The sequence below is a fragment of the Camelus ferus genome, chromosome 5 (genome assembly GCF_009834535.1).
Source record: "Camelus ferus isolate YT-003-E chromosome 5, BCGSAC_Cfer_1.0, whole genome shotgun sequence".
Taxonomy (NCBI): Eukaryota; Metazoa; Chordata; class Mammalia; order Artiodactyla; family Camelidae; genus Camelus; species Camelus ferus.
Genome location: NC_045700.1, coordinates 97,105,590 through 97,125,102, shown reverse-complemented (window position 1 = coordinate 97,125,102; position 19,513 = coordinate 97,105,590). Strand labels below are relative to the sequence as shown.

The 19,513-nt window shown below is 61.0% G+C and overlaps 1 protein-coding gene across 1 annotated transcript; it reads right to left on the bottom strand.

Annotated features, from left to right (window-relative positions):
- Positions 1-230: 230 nt before the first annotated feature.
- Positions 231-19,306, bottom strand: ANO7 (anoctamin 7). The gene is given in 25 exon segments (XM_032479185.1): positions 231-603; positions 702-821; positions 1,294-1,524; positions 3,830-3,946; positions 4,050-4,210; positions 5,515-5,660; positions 6,738-6,822; positions 8,243-8,408; positions 8,516-8,934; positions 9,768-9,870; positions 9,962-10,060; positions 10,732-10,763; positions 10,766-10,868; positions 10,937-11,002; positions 11,004-11,084; positions 12,354-12,446; positions 12,927-12,977; positions 12,980-13,026; positions 14,457-14,492; positions 14,495-14,621; positions 15,594-15,713; positions 16,517-16,565; positions 17,485-17,621; positions 18,296-18,403; positions 19,277-19,306. Coding segments are annotated over 25 exon segments (2,802 nt in total). The 3' UTR covers positions 231-528.
- Positions 19,307-19,513: the final 207 nt, after the last annotated feature.

The window sequence follows — 19,513 nt, the reverse complement described above, 5'->3', positions numbered from 1 at the left end:
CAAGTCCACTGACTTGACTGGAAATAAGCCTCGTCGAGGGGCCGTGTAAACCGGGAGGCAGTCGGGGTCTGGTCAGGGATGAGGGGCGGGGGGGCGGTGGGTGACGGAGGCAGCGTCTCAGGTGTGGAGCCATTCCTCCCTGCGTTGAGTCAGGAGTCAGGAGACTGGAGAGGGGATGGCACGGGGCAGCTACCCCACAAGCCGCGGGTGCGGGATACCCCTGGCCCCCCTGGGCACGGTGTGCCCCAGCCCTCAGGTGGTGCTGCTGTAGTCAGCTGGCCTTGGGGACTCCCACAGGACCTGGGACAGGGCACAGGAGCAGAGGCCTGAGGCGGCCAAGGGCCTGGCAACCCTGGGCCAGAGGGCCAGGGCCTGGGCTGTGGCCTCTCCGCGGGTAAGCCTCGGACTGCTCCGCATCCCTCTGCCCCCAGCTGGGCTTGGCTCCAGGCCCCTCAGCTGCTGGCTCTCCGGTGAACCCTGTGGCCTTGGAGGGCGCTGGGGAGGCCCTGTTGGCTGGCTCCTGGCAGCCTAGGCTTGTGGGCCCAGACTCACCTCTGAGCCTGAGGGCTGGTCCACTTTACCTCCGTCTGGTCCAAAAAGAGCCTGTTTCCAGGAAAGGGCAGAGGAGGAGGAGAGTGGTTGGACGGACTCCTCACTCCCTTGGGATGGCAGCAGGGCACCAGGCTGGGGCCGGCACTCACCTCGCTCTCGGCCAGCGCCTGCTCGGCCAAGTAGCACTCCCATTTCACCTCGATCTCCACAGACTCAGGGATGTCGGGGACCACAAGGTCGAGGACCCGGCTGGTGGAGAACACCACGTGCTGGGAGCAGGGCTGGTGTGAGTGGTGGGAGAGGGCACCCCCACCCCTTGGCAAAACAAGTGCCCTGAGTGGCCTTCATGGGGCCAGGGGTGGGCACCTGCTCCCCAGGTGTGGGCTGAGCTGGACAGCAAGCATCAGTACAGAAAAGGAAACTCCTGGAAGAGGCAGAGGCCATGGCCAGAGACCGGCCAGAGACCACCCCAGCTCCAGTGGGATGCTCTGCAGCGCCCAGAGCATTCTGATGTCCACACAGTGGGCGACAGAGGCCAGCAGGGAAATGAACCTGCGAAGAGCTGTGAGCTGACCCAGGTGACAGAACAGTCAGCACTGGGCCCCGCGCCCTCGGTCATGCCGACCCCCACACACCACACGGTGAGGTCAGGCAAAGCACTGTGGGGGTGGGGACCACCGCGCTGAGGCCACGAGCGCCAGTGGGGGACATCGGCGGAGGAGCTGAGAGGTGCCTCGGTACCTCACACACGATGACGAAGGCCAGGCAGATGGCCGGGGAACGGTGTCCCTCATCCTCCCTGAAAGCCTGGCACCTGCAGGGGATGTGGGGCTCAGGGCGCCAGATGCACCTCTCAGCTTCCCCGCCTCCTCCCTCACCCGTCCTGAGATTCTGGGCCTGGCTCACCATTGAGGGTGTGTGAAGTGGACAATGTTCCCAAACAGGCTGCTCTGACAGCACCTTCAGCTTTACCTTGTTGGGGTTTCAAACAGGTAGATGGGCTGGACTGTAACTGAGCCCCACAGTGGCAAATGCCTCATTATCCGGTAGGTGTGACAGTCCCATAAGTCTGTGCTCCAACAGGTAATGTCAACCCACTTAAACCATGAAAGTGTGTCTTCACGGGACCAGCGGCCACTCTGCCAGACACTGCCCACCCGCCTGCCCAGTGAGCTGCCCAACTGTCACAAGCGTGACATTGGGCTTTGCTGCTGTTCCGTGTTGCGGGAAGGTGTGACGTTCCATTTTGTGCCATAAACTTACACGTTGCACTCCTTGGAAAGCATTACCGGGACCAAGTTTGCAAGAAAAGAAAAAACCCAAAAATTTTGAAAATAAAAAATACCATCATTGAGAAAAACTCCTCAGCGAGGAGGGTAAACTTTAAGTGGCTAACTAGACACAGCAGAGCACCATGGGAGCCGGGGGCAGTCATGAAGTCGCCCTGCATGCACAGAGGGCCACAGAGATCGAAAGGCAAAAGCACTCCAGACAGGTGGAGACATGAGGAGGCCCCAGCAGACAGAGACTTCTGGAAGGGAGGCTGGAAGGGAGTGTGGAGAAGCCTGTTTGAAGGAATAAAATGAGTTGTTTCTAGAACAAAAGAAGAAGACATCACTCCAGAGCAAAAGCACATTCTGAGTCTCAGCGAGAAACTTCTGAAAAGAACCAAATCTGTTGGTGATGCGGATCAAAGGAAATGAGAAAAAACTTAAATGCTACAAATGCCTCTGGCAAGAAAAGCCAGGTCACAAAAGAGTAATATTTAGAAGGAGCCTAGGGAAAATATCCCTTAACCCAGAATTTCATACCTGCTACTTGGAGAACAAAGATGGAAATATTTTCAGACATGTAAAAACGAACATACATACGAGTTCACCAGCCACACCATTCCTGTAAGAGCTACTAAAGGATCAACTTCAGAAAGAAGAAAAACGAACCCAGAGGGACAGCAATGCCTAAGAAGCTAGTGTAGCCACAGATGTTAATAAAATATACCAAAGAGTTGGGATTCACAAATGACTGAAAATGTTTTGGTGTGTTTTTCTAATAGTAAAGTTGAAATTAAGAAGGCTGACGTAGTGGATATGTGTAGAACCTTGCTCCAAAATCAATAAAGATCCTAGGCTCACCTGAAACATGCAAAAGTCTATTGTGACCAGATCATAAAGGAAGACTCATCGAATGAGAGACTTACATCACATCAACTCCCCCCTCCCCCCCCAAGTAATTCAGACCAAAGTCAATGATTTTTTTTGGGTAGCATATCAGTGTTTTCCAAGTTGAAAATCTTCTAATGATTCATTCTTCAGTGACTCATGTAACACCAGGAATTAAACACTAACATTTTCATGACTATCATAGATTAATTATTCTGATGGTAAATAACTGTTCTCTCGAGTAAAAAAAAAAATACAATGTAAATCACAAGTATTTTAAAACTAGAGGACACGGATGAGTCAAAACAAGGATACAATTTACCAAGAATGATCTAGAAGTGGAAATTTTGATATAAAAGTTACCTCAGCGCCAATCAGAAAGGAAAAGATTTATAGCTGAAGCGTCATTAAGGCCAGATGGAAAGATTCCTACATTAATGGTGTTTTAAGTAGTGAAAAGGAGAAACTCCGCCTGTTTGAGAACTTAGTCTTCTAAATAATTAATGGATAAATAGGAAAATCACAATTGGAGTGACGAAATATTCCAGAAGTGAAGGAAAGAAGTATTAAGTGGAATGGAGGTTTTAAGCAGTACATTCAAATAAATGCATAGACAACAATTTGTTTATTAAAGCCCAAGAAAGTCTGAAAACAAATGAGTCAACTCCAGAAAATTGCTTTTTAAGAGGAAAGAAAGGATAGAAACTATCTGGAAAGAAAGAAAGTAGGGCCACAGCTACAAGAACAGGAGAGCCTAAGAAAATCGTAAGAGAGTATGAAGCGTACGTTTGTGTCACTGCGCCCTGAAGCTCATTTGAAACAGTTTTCTGTGAGCAAGTAAGTACCAGAACTGACTCAGAAAGAAACAGGAAAAGGAAAGAAGCCTGGACCCATGAAAAGAACGGGGCTGGTAATCACGGCCCCCGCCCGCACCACCGCGGTCCCCGGGGTCCCCGCACGGCGGGGTCCCCGAGGCGGGAAAAGGGGCGCGGGTCCCGCAGGCTGTGCCCCCGTCCTCGCCCTACCCCCCCGAGCCCCGCCCCGTCCCGCCCCGTCCCGCCCCGTCCCGCCCCGCCCGCGGCTCCTCGCGTCCCCGGGCCGCACCCCGCCCGCCTCACCTGCACGCGGGGTGTGCGCGCCAGCGTGAACCTGACGCAGCGGGGCAGGGCACGGGCACTGGTCCGGCCGGAGGGGGCGCGCGGCGGGAAGTCGCACAACAAGGCCAGCAGGGAGGCCTGGGCGGTCGGCGGGTCAGCGCCCCTCCCCGCCCGACCCCGCGCAGTCGCCGGGCCCCGCCCCGCGGGCCCCGCCCCCCGGACCCCGCCCCAGCGCGCTCACTTTGCCGGTGACCGCCAGGTGCGTGACGCCCGCCAGGACGTGAACCCAGACGCCGCGCTCGCAGACGAACCTGAGCGCGTCCACCCAGTTGTTGAGCGGAGCGAAGAGCGGCGGGAGCGGGCGGGCGGCCACGAAGATGGTGATGCAGCCGCGCTGCAGCGCTGCGGCGGACGGGAACAGTGTCACCCACCGCCAGGACCCTCCGCCGGCCGCGGCCCGCGAACCACGACTCCTGCCCGCCCGGTTTCAGCTGGTGGTAAGGGCCACCCGCGCCTGCAACCGATGGCCAACAGTGCCCACCGTAAACCCTGACATCGCTTTTCCGGGAGCCCCTGGGGGCACCCCTGCCCATCAGCAGGGTCCCAGCCTCTGGTCACTCCTCCTCCTGCTCTTGCTCATCCTGCAGACGTAGCTGCAGGGCCCCTTCCCTCAGGAAGCCTCCCCTGACTGCTCTCACAGAGCTGGATGCGTTTCTGGCTGGACATTCAGCCTCCCTATGTAACTGTCCTCTCCGGTGCTTGGCCCACCCTGTGGGCTCCTGGCAGGAGCGGCAACAGAACCTGCTTCCGACATTAGGGCTGATTTTAGGAAATGGCTCCTTGAAAGGACGTAAAATTCCTAAGGAAAGCATCAGGTCCCATTGCCTGTTGTCCAATGGAGTGGAGACACAAGGTCCACCCCATGCACGTTATCAGGGAAAAGCGTGTCTCTCCCTTGTGAACTCTTCTGCCCCCTGTCATCCATAGAACTATGCAGCTCCTGTCACCCTTTTTGCTTTGGCTGCCAGGGAGCTCAGAGCAATGCATTGGCTTAGGTGCAGCCCTTTAGATTAAGAGTGTGCCATCATTCTTTCTCCTCTGTTATCAAAGAGTAAGGCCCTGGCTGCAGGGACTGGTGTCTACACTGGGCACAGACCCTGCCCTCAAAAAGTGCAATTGCCCCATGTGGGGAACAGCCCCTACCTGGCAAGAACACGTGCTGAGGGTCAGCCAAGAGTGTGGGCATCGAGAAACTGTCTAGAGAATATCAACTCCCCAGGCCTATCGCCTCCCAGGTGTAGCCTTGCCTCTCGGGGTTCCTTAGCCCCCAGGGCCTGAGCACCCCACTTCTCACTCCCTACAGGAGGCTCTGGCCCAGGCTTTCCTGGGTAGGGGAGATTAAGGCCACTGCAAGAGAGCCCCATCAACTGGCCCCAGGTCCTTTTCCAAACCCTTGTGCCCAGGGTGCCGCCCCTTGCTGCCCTCAGCCAACCTTTCTTGAGCACTCCCCACTCTGGCCCCCTCAACTCCTTTCCTGATCTTTGTGGGCCTTACTCCACCAGGGAACCTCTGTCATGCTCACCCCCACAATCATGCTTCAAGGTAGATGAAGACAGGAATGCTGAGGCTGAAAGCCTTTCGGGTGTGTGGCTGCCCCTCCCACCCACGGTGATAGCCACGGCTGCCGCCACCACCAGGGCGCCTACCCATCCCTAGGTATTCGTCAAACAGGTCCTCGCAGGGTAGAAGTTTGTAGTCCGCCTCCCAGGGCACCTAGCCAGCCACCATGGAAGCCCCCACCCTCCTCTTCTTGGAGCGGAGCCAGAATTTCTGCCACCAGTCCTCTAGCTTCCTGGAGACAGAGCACCCAGGGAAATGCCCCCGTTCTAACAAGTTGGGTCCTGGGCACCCTGCAAGTAAAGGGCACCAGGAGGAGGAGGGCCTGGGGCCACTGGGTAGGCAGAGCGAGGGGCGACGCTTTGGCATCACCTCCCCCAGCAACCCTGCAGTGCCCTCAGGAAAGTCTGCCTCACTCACAGGAGATCTGGGGACAACTGATCCCTCCTGGAAACTGCAAAGAGATGTCAAGAGCTGTGTCAAGCTTGGGAGGGAGGGAGGGAGTAGATGAGGACAGTGGGGCTCGTGGTATTGCTTCCCCATGCTGCCGCTCGTCCAGCGACACCCTGCACTTTGGTATCCTGAACTCAGCTTCCCAACACCACCTGCCCTGAGAGTCAGGGCCATGCCCGGTGAGGGCACATGGCTTGGCCAAGGTCCCACAGCTACCGTCTGTGGTTCCCCGGGGGAGTCGCCAAGGAGCTGCCATCACGGGAGATCAGGTGTGGAGAGAGATGGTGGAGGGCGTCCAGCCTCGGGCCGGATAAGAAACCACGCCTGGGCAGGCCATTGAAGGCTCTGGCCTAGGACAGGGTCCCAGTTGCCTTGACTGGGGCCACAGTGGTGCCAGTGGGTGGCACTGGGGAGATGGGACCCCAGTGGTCTGGGTATTTCTGTTAGGGCAGGTGAAACCAGGGGCCTCCCCTTGCTCCTCCCTCTAGTGTTGTGTTGGGGCCAAAAAACTCCCTGGTCCATCCACAGCAGGCTGCAGACAGGATGGACTGGCATGGATGGGACAGGGCCCAGGAACCCAGGCGTCCTCCCCTCCAAAGTTATCCCCGGGGCGAGAGAACTCAGTAAGTGTCTGCAGCAACTCTGTAGGGTGGGGGCATCATAGATCCTGCGGGGCAGGTGGCTGGGGCAGAGCCTCCCCGACACTGCACGTGAGTTGCTGAGGTCCACAAGGGGCCAGACCTTCCTTCTGTCCAACCTCTTCTCCCAGCTGGGGCTGGACCGGGGCTGCTGCCCCAGACATTCCCGGGTCCCACGGTCCCTGGATGCTTCCCAGGGCGGGGTGGGGTGGGTGATTCATGGAACAAGAATCTCTTGCACGTTGTTGATGATCTGCTTGCCCACTGTGATGACCAGGAGCTCCTGTGCCAACTCAGTGAGGCAGCCTCCAAGCCACACACTGCAGCATCAGGGCCTCAGATTAGCTTGTGGGAGGGACCAGCCTCATGTCCACCCAGCTGTCTCTGGGCCTCAAAGGTGGCCCCCGCCATGCCCTCATCGCCCTTTCAGACATGCCACAGGCACCTTGAGGATGGCCAAAACCCTCCCGCCTTCCTCCCCCTTCCCTATCTCACTCAAGCCCCCTCCCCAAGTCTTCCCCAGGACCAACTGGCAGGCTGTGCATGGGAGTGACCAGAGGCACTATCGTTTGGCACCCTGGGTTCTTTTTGGGAACCAACATGGGGTCAAGCCTAGCCTCTGGCTCAAGAGAGGACCCAAGATGCAGGCCTCAACAGTGACTTGATCAAGCCAGTGAGGGATGGGCCCGGGCTTTTAGGGAGAGCTCTAGAGACAGCATGCCTTGCAAGGGGGTACAAAGTTAAAGGATGTCATCCAATGCTATTGGGATGTCAACCCACACTGCAGGATGTCTTCCCTACCAGGTGAGGAGAACATGTCCGAGAGCACAGCCAATGCTGGGGAAAGCAGCGCAACATTGTTTAAACACCTGGATCTAGCCATACCTGAGCCCACAGGGCCCTGTGTTTCCAATATGGGAGCCAATGAAACTCGTTTTTGCTTAAGCCACTTTGAGTTGGGAACTTTTCCCCCTGATAACTGAAGGCTGCCGGACTGATGTGCGTCGTATGCAGTAATGGCCCTGAGTTGTGGTCCCACCTGCCCTGTCCCTAGAAAGCCCCTCCCCTCTTGTGGGAAAATGGAGAGTGTCCCTTGGGGGCAGCCACTCTGCAGGCAGCTGTCAGGCTGGGTCAAGCCCAGACCCATGGGAGGTTGCTGTTCTCCCTCCTTCTCCATCAAAAAGGAGAAGAGGGTCTTTGAGGTGAGGTGCTCAGCAGGAGCTGTTGGATCCCCACCTGTGTCCCCTTGGCCAAGCCCAGAGGCCGCTTGTGGACTCTTCCAGACACAGCCACTCATGCTGCCTCAGGGCGAGCGTGGCCCTCAGCCAGTGAGGAACCAGATGAACGGGGACAATTTGGGGGGTTTTCTACAGTGTCTCAGAGAGTCTGGGCAGGGTTGAGCCCACATGTCCTCAACAGCGGCCCCGCACTTAAGTACTTGCAGGTGCACCTCCTCCTGCCATCCTCCTCCCTTTGCATGCTTCCCGGGGTGACACCCACACCAATTATGCGCACTCCAGTCTGTTGGGGTCAGCTTTGGGGGCACTCCCCCCACAGTGATGCTTCATTCTGCACAGAAGCAGCTTCTGCTTCCTGAAAAAGCAGGCTCACACCTGGCTCTCAGAGCTGCTGGGCCACGCAAGGGAGCCTGCTGTGCTGGCGGGGGTGGAGGGGGCCAACCTGGGAGACGCTGAGCCCCGGGAGGGCCGCCAGCCCCTGCACGCACAGTGTGCCAGCCGAGTTCGCGGCAGCGGCATTGCCTCACGGTCCACCCCGATGACTGGAGCTCCGCTCAGGTGGGAATCGGGGGCCACTGGGGACACGCGGATTGTGAGTGTTTTGTGGACGGCTGCGAGGGGGCAGGAGCCGTGTGAGGAGGCCGGTGTGGCAGCCTAGGGGGCAGGAAGAGCCGCCAACGGCTAGGGCCGGTCTCCGCGGGCTCCCCGCCTGGTTGCGGACCCCAAGCAGGATGTGGCCGTTGCCCGGATAGCCCACGAACCTGGGGGAGAATCAAGGTCCCGAGGCAGCGCGTGACCAGCCCCGCCTGGCGTCGGGCCGAGGCCGCCGCACCTGTGCTCCCGCGGCCACCCGGAGACCACCTGGCGAAGCGCGAAGCGGGGCGGAGCCTGGGGTGGGCGGAGACAGGAGGTGAGGGGGGTGGCCCGGCGGTGTGGGGGCGTGGCCAAGGCGGGTCGCGCGGGTAGGGCGTGGCCGAGGTGTGGGGGCGTGGCCGGATAGGCCGTCGAGGGGCGGGGCGGGATGTAGCGTGGGGCGGGGGCAGGGCGGGTCGCTCCGAGGGCGGGGCCCAGGGCGCCGACCTGCCCTTGCAGAAGGCGATGCAGACGAGCGAGCAGCAGAAGTTGATGAACACCTTGAGGGGGAAGGCGTCCTCGAACTTGGTCCGGGTCCGATGCATCTCTGTGGCACAGCGAGATCCCGTCGTAAGACCACCTCACCCATGCAGAGATGGGGGAAAGGCCCGGATATTTTAAAGAAATTCTTTCAAGAAGGGGCAACGTGTGGAATTCCTGGATTTCTTACTTCAAAGCCATCTAAAAACGTTCTGTCGGTAAAGGAGGAACTGGGCAAGAGACTCTAGGAAGTCATATGATGTAGCTCAGGGGGGCAGACAGGGCATAGCTGTGGGGGCCTGGGCGGTGGAGGTGCCCAGGAAGCAGGTGCTGAGATGGAGGTGGGAGCATCAAAGGTTAACCGGAGGTAGCACCTGAGGCCAGAAAAGGGGGACACAGCCCCACTTGCAGGAACACTGAGTGGCTCCCCCAGGGCCCTGTCCCTGGGTCCCCTCACCTGGAGCCTCTCCCTGGGCACCCACCCACCTCCCACTCCCTGCCTCCATTTTGTCTGCACACCCTCCTCCCTAGGTGTGCTCTGAGCTCTGTCCCTCTCCTAGACCAGGACTGCAGTTTGTGGGATGGATGGATTGGCTCATCAGCACTTGTCCTTAGGAAATGGAAAGGGGTCCGAGGAAGGTGTGGAGAGGCAGGCAAAGAGGGGGAAAGAGAGGACTCACCTGCGAGGGGCAAGGACTCCTGTTGACCCAGGGTGAGGCCTGGAGTACCCAGGAGGGCCACTTCCTCTCCTGCCATCGAGGCCCTGCTCACTGCTATTGGAGGGACTTTTGGGGGTGGATGTGACATGTCCCATCTGGGCCTCATTCAGACATGAAAAAAGTCGTGTTCTGATGTGATGCAGCTGGGCTGGGTCAGTGCCCAGCCAGCCTCGGCACTCACCCCATTTTGTCAGGACATGGGCCAGGGCCACGTAGGTCTTGGAGAGGATGAGGGTGAAGACGAGGTTCAGGATGGACCCCATGAGGCTGGCGATGCATGACGACTGAGGGGAGATGGCAGGTCAGAGCAGGGTGACAGGGGGTGGGGGGACCACAGCCCCACCCACTCAGCAGGAGCAGACAGTGGAAGCTCACCCAGGCTGCGAGGAGGGTGTTGTTTGACCTGGACACCAGGATGGCCAGGATGGCCCTGTAGAGGATGACGGACACCAGGCACATGACCACCATGGCCACCTGTGGGCAGCCAGATGCCTGAGCCGCCGTGCTGCTGTCCCGGCACCCCAGCACCCTCAGGCCACAGCCCCCACAGCAGTACCACCACTGCTGCGTGTCTAGACCAGGCTGTGCTCTGTGCCTCCTCTTGCTGGGGTTGCGGGGCAGTGCGGCATGGTGGGCAGGGAGAGGTGGGGAAGGGTGGTCATTTAGAATTAGAGGTGGGTGACATTTGGGTGTCAAAGGGCCCCTATGCATTGTTAGCCCCAGGTGCTAGAGAACCCACCCCACTGGCTCACCAGCCCCAAACGGGGAATTCCTGACATCTTGGAAGGGGAGGGAGTGGGTCAGTTAGGAAGCCTCTAGGGCTGGAGGGCAAGGCAGGGTGTGAGGGGCCCCTGTGCTGGGATTGCACCCCCATCTTGAAGGACGCCCAAGCCCACAGCTGGGGAAGCCTTCCCAGAGGCCTCTGTCCAGCACACACCCACCTCTTAACACCCGGACCCCTAACTTGGCCACAGGCTTTTCCCCCTCCCTGGAGCCCAGATAACGGGGGCCTTTCTGGTGACAGCAAGGGTCTTGTGGCTCTCAGAGGAAGCATGAGGGGGGTGGGAAGGAGGACACAAGCTGCCCCCTGAGGCTCAGGAGGACAGAGGCATGGGGGGGCGGGGAGGGCAGTGGCGACCCCTCACCATCGTCATGACCACCACGGAGCCGGCCAGCACCGGCGCAGGCGGCTCCTCTTGGGGAAGCAGGGCTCGTCCTCACCAGCGGTGGGGCTCAGGGATGTTGTGGGAGCTGAGGCAGCCACCTGAGGCCACGGCCTCTCCTGGAGGGAAGCCGGTGCTCAGCGGGGGTGCGCGCTCCATGAGCGACCAGGGCCAGGGGACCGCCCACCTCGATGTCCTCACGGTTGGAGCAGCCCCAGGGGTGGGCCTGCATGATGCTCTTGCACTCCAGCATCCCAGGAGGACATGGCCCACAGCACCACGAACAGGCTGAAGAAGACGGTGCCACCATGGTCGTGGTCCAAGGGCTGGCCAGCCTGCGGGCGGGGCGGGGGGGGGTTCCGGCTCAATCGGGGCTGGAGGCCCCTGCACTCCCTCTCCGTCCTCCCTTTGGGGGTGGCCACACCTGGCCTGTGCCTGCCCATCATTGTGTTTCGGCAGCAGGTGACTTGTTCCCTAGCACAGGTAGAGAAGATGTCGCCCCAGGAGGGCCCATAGCCAGTCCCACCCGCACCTGACTTAGATGATGCAGATGAAATTTGAGACTTCTGAGTTGTCGGTATCTAGGTGAGATTTTGGACCTAGAGTTGATGCTGCAGTGGGTGAGACTTCAGGGACACTGGGTTGGGGGTGAATGTATTTTGCACATGGATGGATATGAAGTTTTGGGGGCCAGAGGGCGGACTGTAGTGAATTGAATTATGGGCTCCCCAAAGATGTGTCCACCTGGGACCTCAGAATATAATGCTATTTGGAAGGAGGGCCTCTGCATGTGTAATTAGGATAAGGCTCTCTAGATGAGCGCACCCTGGATTAGGGGAGGGTCGAAAACCAATGACACAGAAGAGGAAACAGACACAGAGACACATCGAGGGAGGGGCCACACGAAGATGGAAGCAGCAGTGGGAGTGATGCAGCCCTGGACCAGGGAACAGGAGGATTCCTGGCGGCTACCAGGAACCAGGGGGGCATCACGGACCCGGTTTTCCAGAAGAAACCAGCCCTGCCACCACCTCAGTGTTAGACTCTGACCTTCAGAATTGTGAGAAGACCGCTTTGTTGTGCTAAGGCCCCCCTTGTGTGACAATGTGTTACAGCAGGCCTAGGTCCCCAGGAGTGCAGCAGAGGGGCGTCTGTCTGTGGTTCCGTCCTGGCACCAGGGCTCCAGGCTTGTGTGTGGTGCATGCTGGCAAGGCTGCTGTTCCCATGGAGACGACGACACCCCCCGCGGTGCACGGGGCTCAAGGACTCCAGGGAGCCGCCCTCCCGGCCTCTTGAGTTGGGAGCTCTGCGCAGCCCGTCTGTGCCCGAGAGGTCTGCCTGCCCTGGGCCCCCAGCTGACCTTGGCCAGCCACACGCAATAGCACAGTCATAGGAGAGTGAGGAGCGGGCGTCTCCTGGCGCAGGCCCTCCGCTGAGCGCCACGCCGTGCTGGCCAGTCGTGGCCCGGGGTTGGGGGGGCATGGTGCCGTGGGGGTTACGTCACTCACAGGGGGCTTGCCTTTGACGGGGACCGAGCAGGGGGTGCAGGCAGGGCAGGACCCGACCCCGGGGGAGCTGCCGCTCTCACCTTGGCCCCCTCGTGCCTGGACCAGGGCACAGGTGCTGGAGAGCAGCCAGAAGGGGCAGTCATGGCAGAGCAGGCACGTCTCGAAGCTGTCCCCGCTGCCACACAGCTCCTGCCTCAGGGCGGTGGGGGCGTGCTGTGGGCGCCATGGAGGGCCTGCCCTCCCCTTGCCCTCTCCCTCCCCAGCACTTCTTTTAAAAATGTACACAATGATAATTTTTTAGGTAACTTTTTGAAATTTCAGCTCCATAATAGGGTAAAACGCAAACCAGTCATTTATTTATAAAAAAAAGCTTACACTATTGTAAGAAGCAAGGACGAGTGCCAGTGACACTAGCCTGAGAGTATACCTGTCCCCCTGTCAGTCCGGGGGCACACCTGTCCACCTGTGTCCACCTGGGAACAGCCGGTCTACCTGTCAGCCTTCCAGCCAAGTTCACAGGGCCCCCCGTGACACCCTGTGGGCAGGGGTGCACTCAGTGTGCACCTCTGTCCCCAGCTCTGCACAGGGCCTGGCACCTGGGGGTCCCTCTGACTGCACACCCACCTCAGGAGACACCGGGAAGGCCTGGGAGCTGAGGGGAGAGGACACTTATGTAGGTGTGCCTGAGAACACCATGAAACAGCCCGCCAGGAACACCACACCAGTGTGCCCACCACTGCTGCTGGCAGGAGCCAGCCTGTGTAGAGCCCTGCAGAGGGGGCACTGGGGTCAGCTGTCAGGGACCCGGTGGCCTGTGCCCCCAATGCTGGGCTGAGCCTGAGGTGGGGGTCTCCACAGCCGCATTTCTCCTCCAGGGAGCACACTCAGCCAATGCTGAGTCTTCTAGGAGGAAACTGAGGGGACTGGTCCTCAGGGGTGTCCCCTGGCAGCTCTGGGTACAACTCCTCCCTCCTGGCCTCTGGCCCTCCCACCATGCTGACCTGGGCACCAAACCCAAGGGCTCTGCCCAGGGTGCTTCTTGCCCCCTGGACACCCCTTTCCTGAGCCCTATCTGCCTCCAACCAACTCCTGGGGTGGGTGTCCCCTCTTTGACAGGCATATCGCCCACCCATTCCCAGTTCTGGGAGCCTGGGGGTCATTCGGGATGCCTCCAGCTCTGCACCCAGCCGCACCATGGCCAGGTCCTAAGGTGCCCCCCAGTCCCTCAAGTGTGCACCCTGTCTGCCTCCCAAAGGTCTAGCCCAGGTCCATCCCAGCCTGGTGTCCTGTCTCCCGTGCATTGGCCAGTGACTTCTATAAAATGCAAGTCTGTCTAGAACCCAGCCAAGGACCCCACCCATCGGCCGTCCATGGCCTGCACCTGGCCTTGCTGTCCCGGGGCCCTGCTCCTCCCCGGCCCCAGGAAGGAGCCCCAAGTCCTTGCGCACGTGGGCTGTGCCTTGGGCATCAGTGCTCTGGCCCTGCGCACCCTGCGTGGCAGCCCTCCACCCCGTCCAGGTCCACAGCGGTTGTGGATGGCCTCCCTTTCTGTGTCACCCAGGGCTGGGGCACTCCACAAGAGCAGGACCCCCTGCCTCGCACAGCACCCCGACATGGCTCACAGTTTGAACGGAGATGTGCATGCATGAGTGCACAGGCCCAGGGAGGGCGGGCACACTTGCTGTCTTTGGGGGCAAGACAGGACTTCAGGTGACTGGGGCACAGAACTCGGGGGAGGTGGAGGCTGTGAGGAAGTCAAGGAGCCTGGGGCTGCCCAGAGCAGACGGCCATCCCAGAGGTGCGAACCTGTCTTGAGGAGGGGAGACAGTAGACCCCTGGGCCTTGGGCAGGGTGACCTCCGCTGTGCCAGGAGTTCCTGGGGTGGCCCAGGACTTCACTGGACATGTCTGCTGGACCAGGGACATTGAGGACTGGGGTTGAAAGGGGCTCTCGCTTGCAGAAAGGGGTTCCCAGACCCGCACCAGAGCATTACGAGGGCCCCAAAAGGTCACAGAGCTCGGGTACCTTATTGAGGCCAGACGGCTGGGCAGGAGCCAGGGAACGCTGGCCTAGGAGGGGTTGGTGTGGCCAGTGGCTGAGCCCCATGCATGGCTCCCCTCCTGGGGACATCGGTTAGCAGACTGTTACCCAGAAGACCAAGCTGGGGGCCCAGGAGTCCCTGAGGGGCACGGGACTCACCGAGCCAGGTGAAGCGGGCAGCCATCTTCTCCCCAGGCACCGGCGCACCTGGTCCAGAGGCTGCTACTCGTTCCACTGGTGCCCGCGGGCCCAGCACTGGAGCAGCACCTGCTGCTGGCTGAGGCCCAGAGCCCACGGACTCTCTAGGGGCGCCACCAAGGGGCCCTGGGGACAAGAAGCCGTCGGGCAGGGAGATCTGAGGCTGGTCCGGGCATCCTCCCCCAACAGACACCATTCTAGGTTTGGGGGCTTCAGCACCCCCAGCATGGGCGGACAGCCAGACAAACCCCGGGACTCAGGACTGCTGAGGACAAAAGGGTCAGGCTGGGGGCTGGCGTCCAGGAAGGCCCCTCTGAGGAGCGCACATCTGTGTTAAACCCCCTGGCCTGGGGCTCCCAGGTTCCAGGTCCAGGGCAGTGGAGGGGCCTGGAGGGTGGCCCTGGGAGGAGTTGGTGGCTGTGGTCAGTGGGAACTGTGTCTCTGGGCAGGGATCTGGCAGTCCCTGGCCATGGCCGGGCCAGTGGGGCAGGCCGTCCCAGCCCCGGCCAGCAGGGAGTGCATGCCCCCGGGTGAGGGGGCGCTGTGCGTGGGCACCGGGCCACTCCCTGTGCACGCCCTCACTGACCCCTCGGTGGCATCTCAGGGTCACACAGCAGTGGGGGGGGGCTGACCTGGGGCCCTTAGGCCCCGTCGCCCCTCCCTGCAGCTCTGAGGGCCTCATGGTGGGCGGCTGCAGGGGCGGGGAGTCAACAGCCTCCAGACCCAGAGGGTGGACATTTTGTCAGGGGTGATGGTAAGGCTGACGAGTCTGGTACTGTGGCCGCTGGCGAGGTGAGCACCCCTCCCTGGCGATGCCTCAGTTTACCTTGCTTTGTGACAGGCACATGAGACCTCCCCCTCTCCCCCGAGAGGGAAGCCGCCCAGGGAGACTGGGCCCGTGGTGGGCGCGCCGCAGGCCACACCGGGCCCAGTCACGCACAGGGGTGCTGCTGACCCCAGCACAGCTGCCGCTCTGACCACAGCTGCCGTCGTGGGAGGGCAGGACCTGGGATCCTCCTCATCTAGACACTCACCCTCTGGCGGCAGCCTGAGCCTCCCGCCACAACCCAGCTGGGCCCCTCCGGCCCCAGGATTCACGTCGTGCAGGGGGAGGGCTGCGCTGAAGACAGCCTGCCCCAGCAGCTGGTCGATCCCAAGCAAGCCTTTTTTCTCGTGGCCGTAGGGGGTCTTGGCCAGGATCTCAAACAGCTGGGGGTGGTGGGGAAGGCACCAGTCATGTGACAGCGGGGCAGGGACATCCCGGCCCTCCTGTCTTGGGACTCAGCCCCTGGGTGGCCTCTTGGGGCCCCTGGTGACAGCGGTGAAGACACACCCAGGTCCTGCTCATGTCACCGGCTCACATGGCACAACCCCTCTTTGTAGATGGGAGGCCTTGGCTCATGGCAGTCATGTCTGGGTTTGAACCCACGCCCTGGCCAAGCACAGCCCACTCTGCACGGACCCTCGGTCTGGGCAGGGGTCAGCCTCCACCTGGAGGCCTGTCCTGGGGGGGCCTGGCCCCTGTGGGGCAGCCCACGTGGCCTGGGCCTTCGGTTGTCAGCAGCCGGTTCTGCTGGGCAGTCCCATCCCAGCCGCTGCCCCAGCCGCTGCCCATCTCGGGCCGCTGCAGCTGCTGGTCTGCTCTGGCCCTTGGCTCCCTGCCTCACTGGCCAACAGGGCCCCCCGCCCCCTGGCCCAGCGGTCTTGGCTGTCTGTCCCACAAACCCCTGAATGTGAGACCCAACTGGGGCCCTGGGGTCCCCGAGAGGCGCGGGCCAGCTCTGCCTTTGCAGCCTGGGGATGTGCTCCCCTTGTGGAGAGAGGAGGGGTGGCCTCTGAGCCTCTGGCCCCACCTTGGGGTCTCCGGCCGGGGACACTGTCCCTCTGGTCAGCATGCAGAAAGGTCTTCCTGTGTCCACGGGGGCCTCTGCTCCCGGGGGGCAGAGTTTCTGGGGCTGCAGCCTTTCAGGCCTGGGTCAGGGCTCGGGGCTTACGGCAGGACCCTGCTCACAATGTGGTGCTTTGCGGGTGCTGGGGAAGAAGGCGTCCAGGTCGCCACTGCCGAGGACCCTGCAGGGTGTGGGGCACTGGGCCCAGGCCTACCCCATGCCTCGGGCCGTGGCTGCAGGCCCTGGGCAGCACGGGCAGCTCCCGTTGTGCCTCTTCTTTCCCAGAGGCAGGAGTGCACGGCAGGTTCTCTGGCTGCAACAGAACCCCCCAACAGGGCAGAAGGAGTGGACTGCGCTTGGGCAGAGGGTCCCATGGCCACCTGTGTGTCCCCTGAAGCTCCGAGCTCGGGGCCACAGGCCTCTCTCTGGGAGGTGTCTGATGGTGGCCTGTGTGTCCAGATGGTTGACCCGAAGGCCCTCCCTGGGACACCAGAGTCTTGGGAAGCCCTGGGGTAGGGCAAAAGTGAGGAAGGCTGAATTTCCCCCCAGCCCAGAAAGCAGGTGTTCTCAGCGTGGGCAGTGACACCCCGAGGGAGTTTCTGGTGCTGGTCACCCACACGGGTCCCCACCAGGCCTGACGCCGCCCTAACCTGCATGCTGGCTGTGGCTGTGTGACTTGCTTTGGCCAGTAACAGGTCAATGGAAGAGGCGTCTCCAGCGGGGCCTCCAGGAGCCAGTGTGGACACGCCACCTGCACTTTCTGTGTGAGAGGGAACCTCCACCCTCCTGGGCCCACCCACCACAGACCCATGGCTGAGCAGGAAGCGGAGCTCTGAGTCCAGCCACTGAGCTGGGGGGTGCTTGTTCCACACCACAACCTGCCTGTTCTGACTGATATGATGACATGTAGGTGAAGCGGACGTGCATTGAGAGCTTGCATACCTGGGACTGATGGCCTCTAGTTGAAAAGCTCTGGAAAGGAGCGTTTAGGGGGAGAGCCCCACATTTTAGTTCTCGCTTGTTCTTTCCTCATCCCTGGTTCTTCGTCAGGCCTGGGACCCATGTGAGTCTGCCCGGCCGGCTGGGCGGGGCCATCTCACCTGGACAGCTTACTGGCTGTGAACTGGCAGGAGTATGACTCGGGGGACACGTCAGGCACTTCCTCCAGCAGGATGTTGGAGACGCCCAGCTGCTCCAACGGGCTGGCCAGCCAGTTGGAGGCCTGGCTGGGCAGCTCCTGGAAGGGGACACAGACGCCATGCGGTGGGGTCGGGTGTGCGGGTTTGCAAACAGGGCAATGGGAGAAAGGGCTCCAGCCGAGGGAACAGCACCGCCCTCCCCAGGCCATGCTACAGACCCTGTGGGGAGACCAGGCAAGCCCCTTCCCCTCTCTGGGCCTCAGACTCTAGGGCTGCTCTGCTGGTCAGTTTGATGTCCAGAGCCCCTCATGGCAGAAGGGACAAAGGGGTGGTGACTGTCTCTTTGTCCAGCCCCAGGCCATGCTGGGCCAAGGGAGCCCACAGACAGGGTGTAGAGCTGCCCCAAGCCTGCCATCCTGAGTTCAGCAGGGAGCCACAGCCCCTCCACCCTGTGTCCCCTGTCTGCAAAGCTGGCCCTCAACGGGAGGCCTGGAGGGGGTCTGCACCTGGAGGGGTCCAGGTGGTCAGCTCAGAGCCTTGGCTGCCGCACTGCTACCCCCCTTCCCGAGCCACCACGGGTGCCACCCCTCATCTGATGTGCCAGCGAGGCTTCTTGGTGCACCGTGTGCAGGGCGGGGGCAGAGACGGAGTGGGGTCCCCAGGCTTCCCAGCACTGGCAGTGGCACTGGGACATGGGGTGCAGTCACGAGGGACCCTGGCTCATGGGAGCACCTCCAGGCCCTCTCTCTGCCCGCCACAAGGCCCCAGGTACCTGCAGGGGCAGCTGCAGACGCAGGTCCTCTGCGCCAACAGCAGAGCACGGCCCGGGAGCGCCAAGAAGGAGGTAGTGCACCGCACTCTCCTCATCCTGGACGTCACGCTGCGGGGACAGGGGCTCTGTGAGAGCCTGGGGCACACGTGGGCTTGCACACGCGTGTGTGCGCAGGTGTGGTCATCTTTATGCACTTGTGTGCACACGTGAGTGTGCACATGTGTATGTGTGCCCATGAGTGTGTGTGTCCTTTCACACTCAGGAAAAGAGGCTTCCTGTAGCCACGGTGGCAACTGACCAGCACTGGTTTTAAACTATTTGATGAATGACGAGTTCCTTCTGTGGTCCTGCTCCAAGAAGTCGACTGTCAGGGCTGCTCCTGTTTGGAAGTCAGCCAAGGAGGGACAGACAGACACCGCGAGGCTGCCAGCTGCCCCCCGCCCCCGCCGGTGCCTGCAGCACGCTGACCTCGGTGGGAGGTAAACCCAGCTGCTTCAGTGAACAGTCTCGGCCTTCGACGAGCCACCAGGTATCCGGGGGTGTTACGCACATGTGATAGAGGTGAGCACATGGCTGTGCAGACGTGGGTGGGCATGGCAGTGCACACGTGTGCAGACATGACAGGCTCTCCCGGAGCCCAGAGGGGGAACTTTCATTTCCGGGGTCTGCTGTCTCTCTGTGTGCACCTGCTTCCCAAATCAGTGATTCTCAGCCTCAGGGGTTCCCTGACCGTCCTGGGCCAGACGCCTGCTTCGGCAGGAGGACATAACCTGGCCTGCGGTCAGTGGTTCCGCAGCTGTAGGGGGCTCAGGGAGGAGGCCCCCCGCAGGACTCTGGGGCTTGATCTGTTGCAAGGCTCTGGACGCCACACCCTCAGGCCCTGTGGGGCAAGGTCGCAAGTCACTGAACGAGTGCAGAGCCGGGGCCTACAACCAGCCCCACGTGCCTGCTCTGCGTGCAGCCCGGCCGCAGGCAGCTTACCCAGGAAGGCCCCTCCCCAGGCTCCTGCATGCCCGTCCTGTCCAGGGTGGCGCTGTCCTGCTGCCGACCCTACCTCAGGTCTTCCCCCCGAAGGGCATCTTTCAAACTTCAGGGCAGGACAATGGAGCCCAAGAGGGGCAAAGGCATTGCTGGGGGAGGAGTGGTCAGAACTAGGGGCTGCGAAGGGCCCTGGGCTTGAGGGGCGTGGAGGGGCCAGAGCCACAGGCCTGTGAGGAA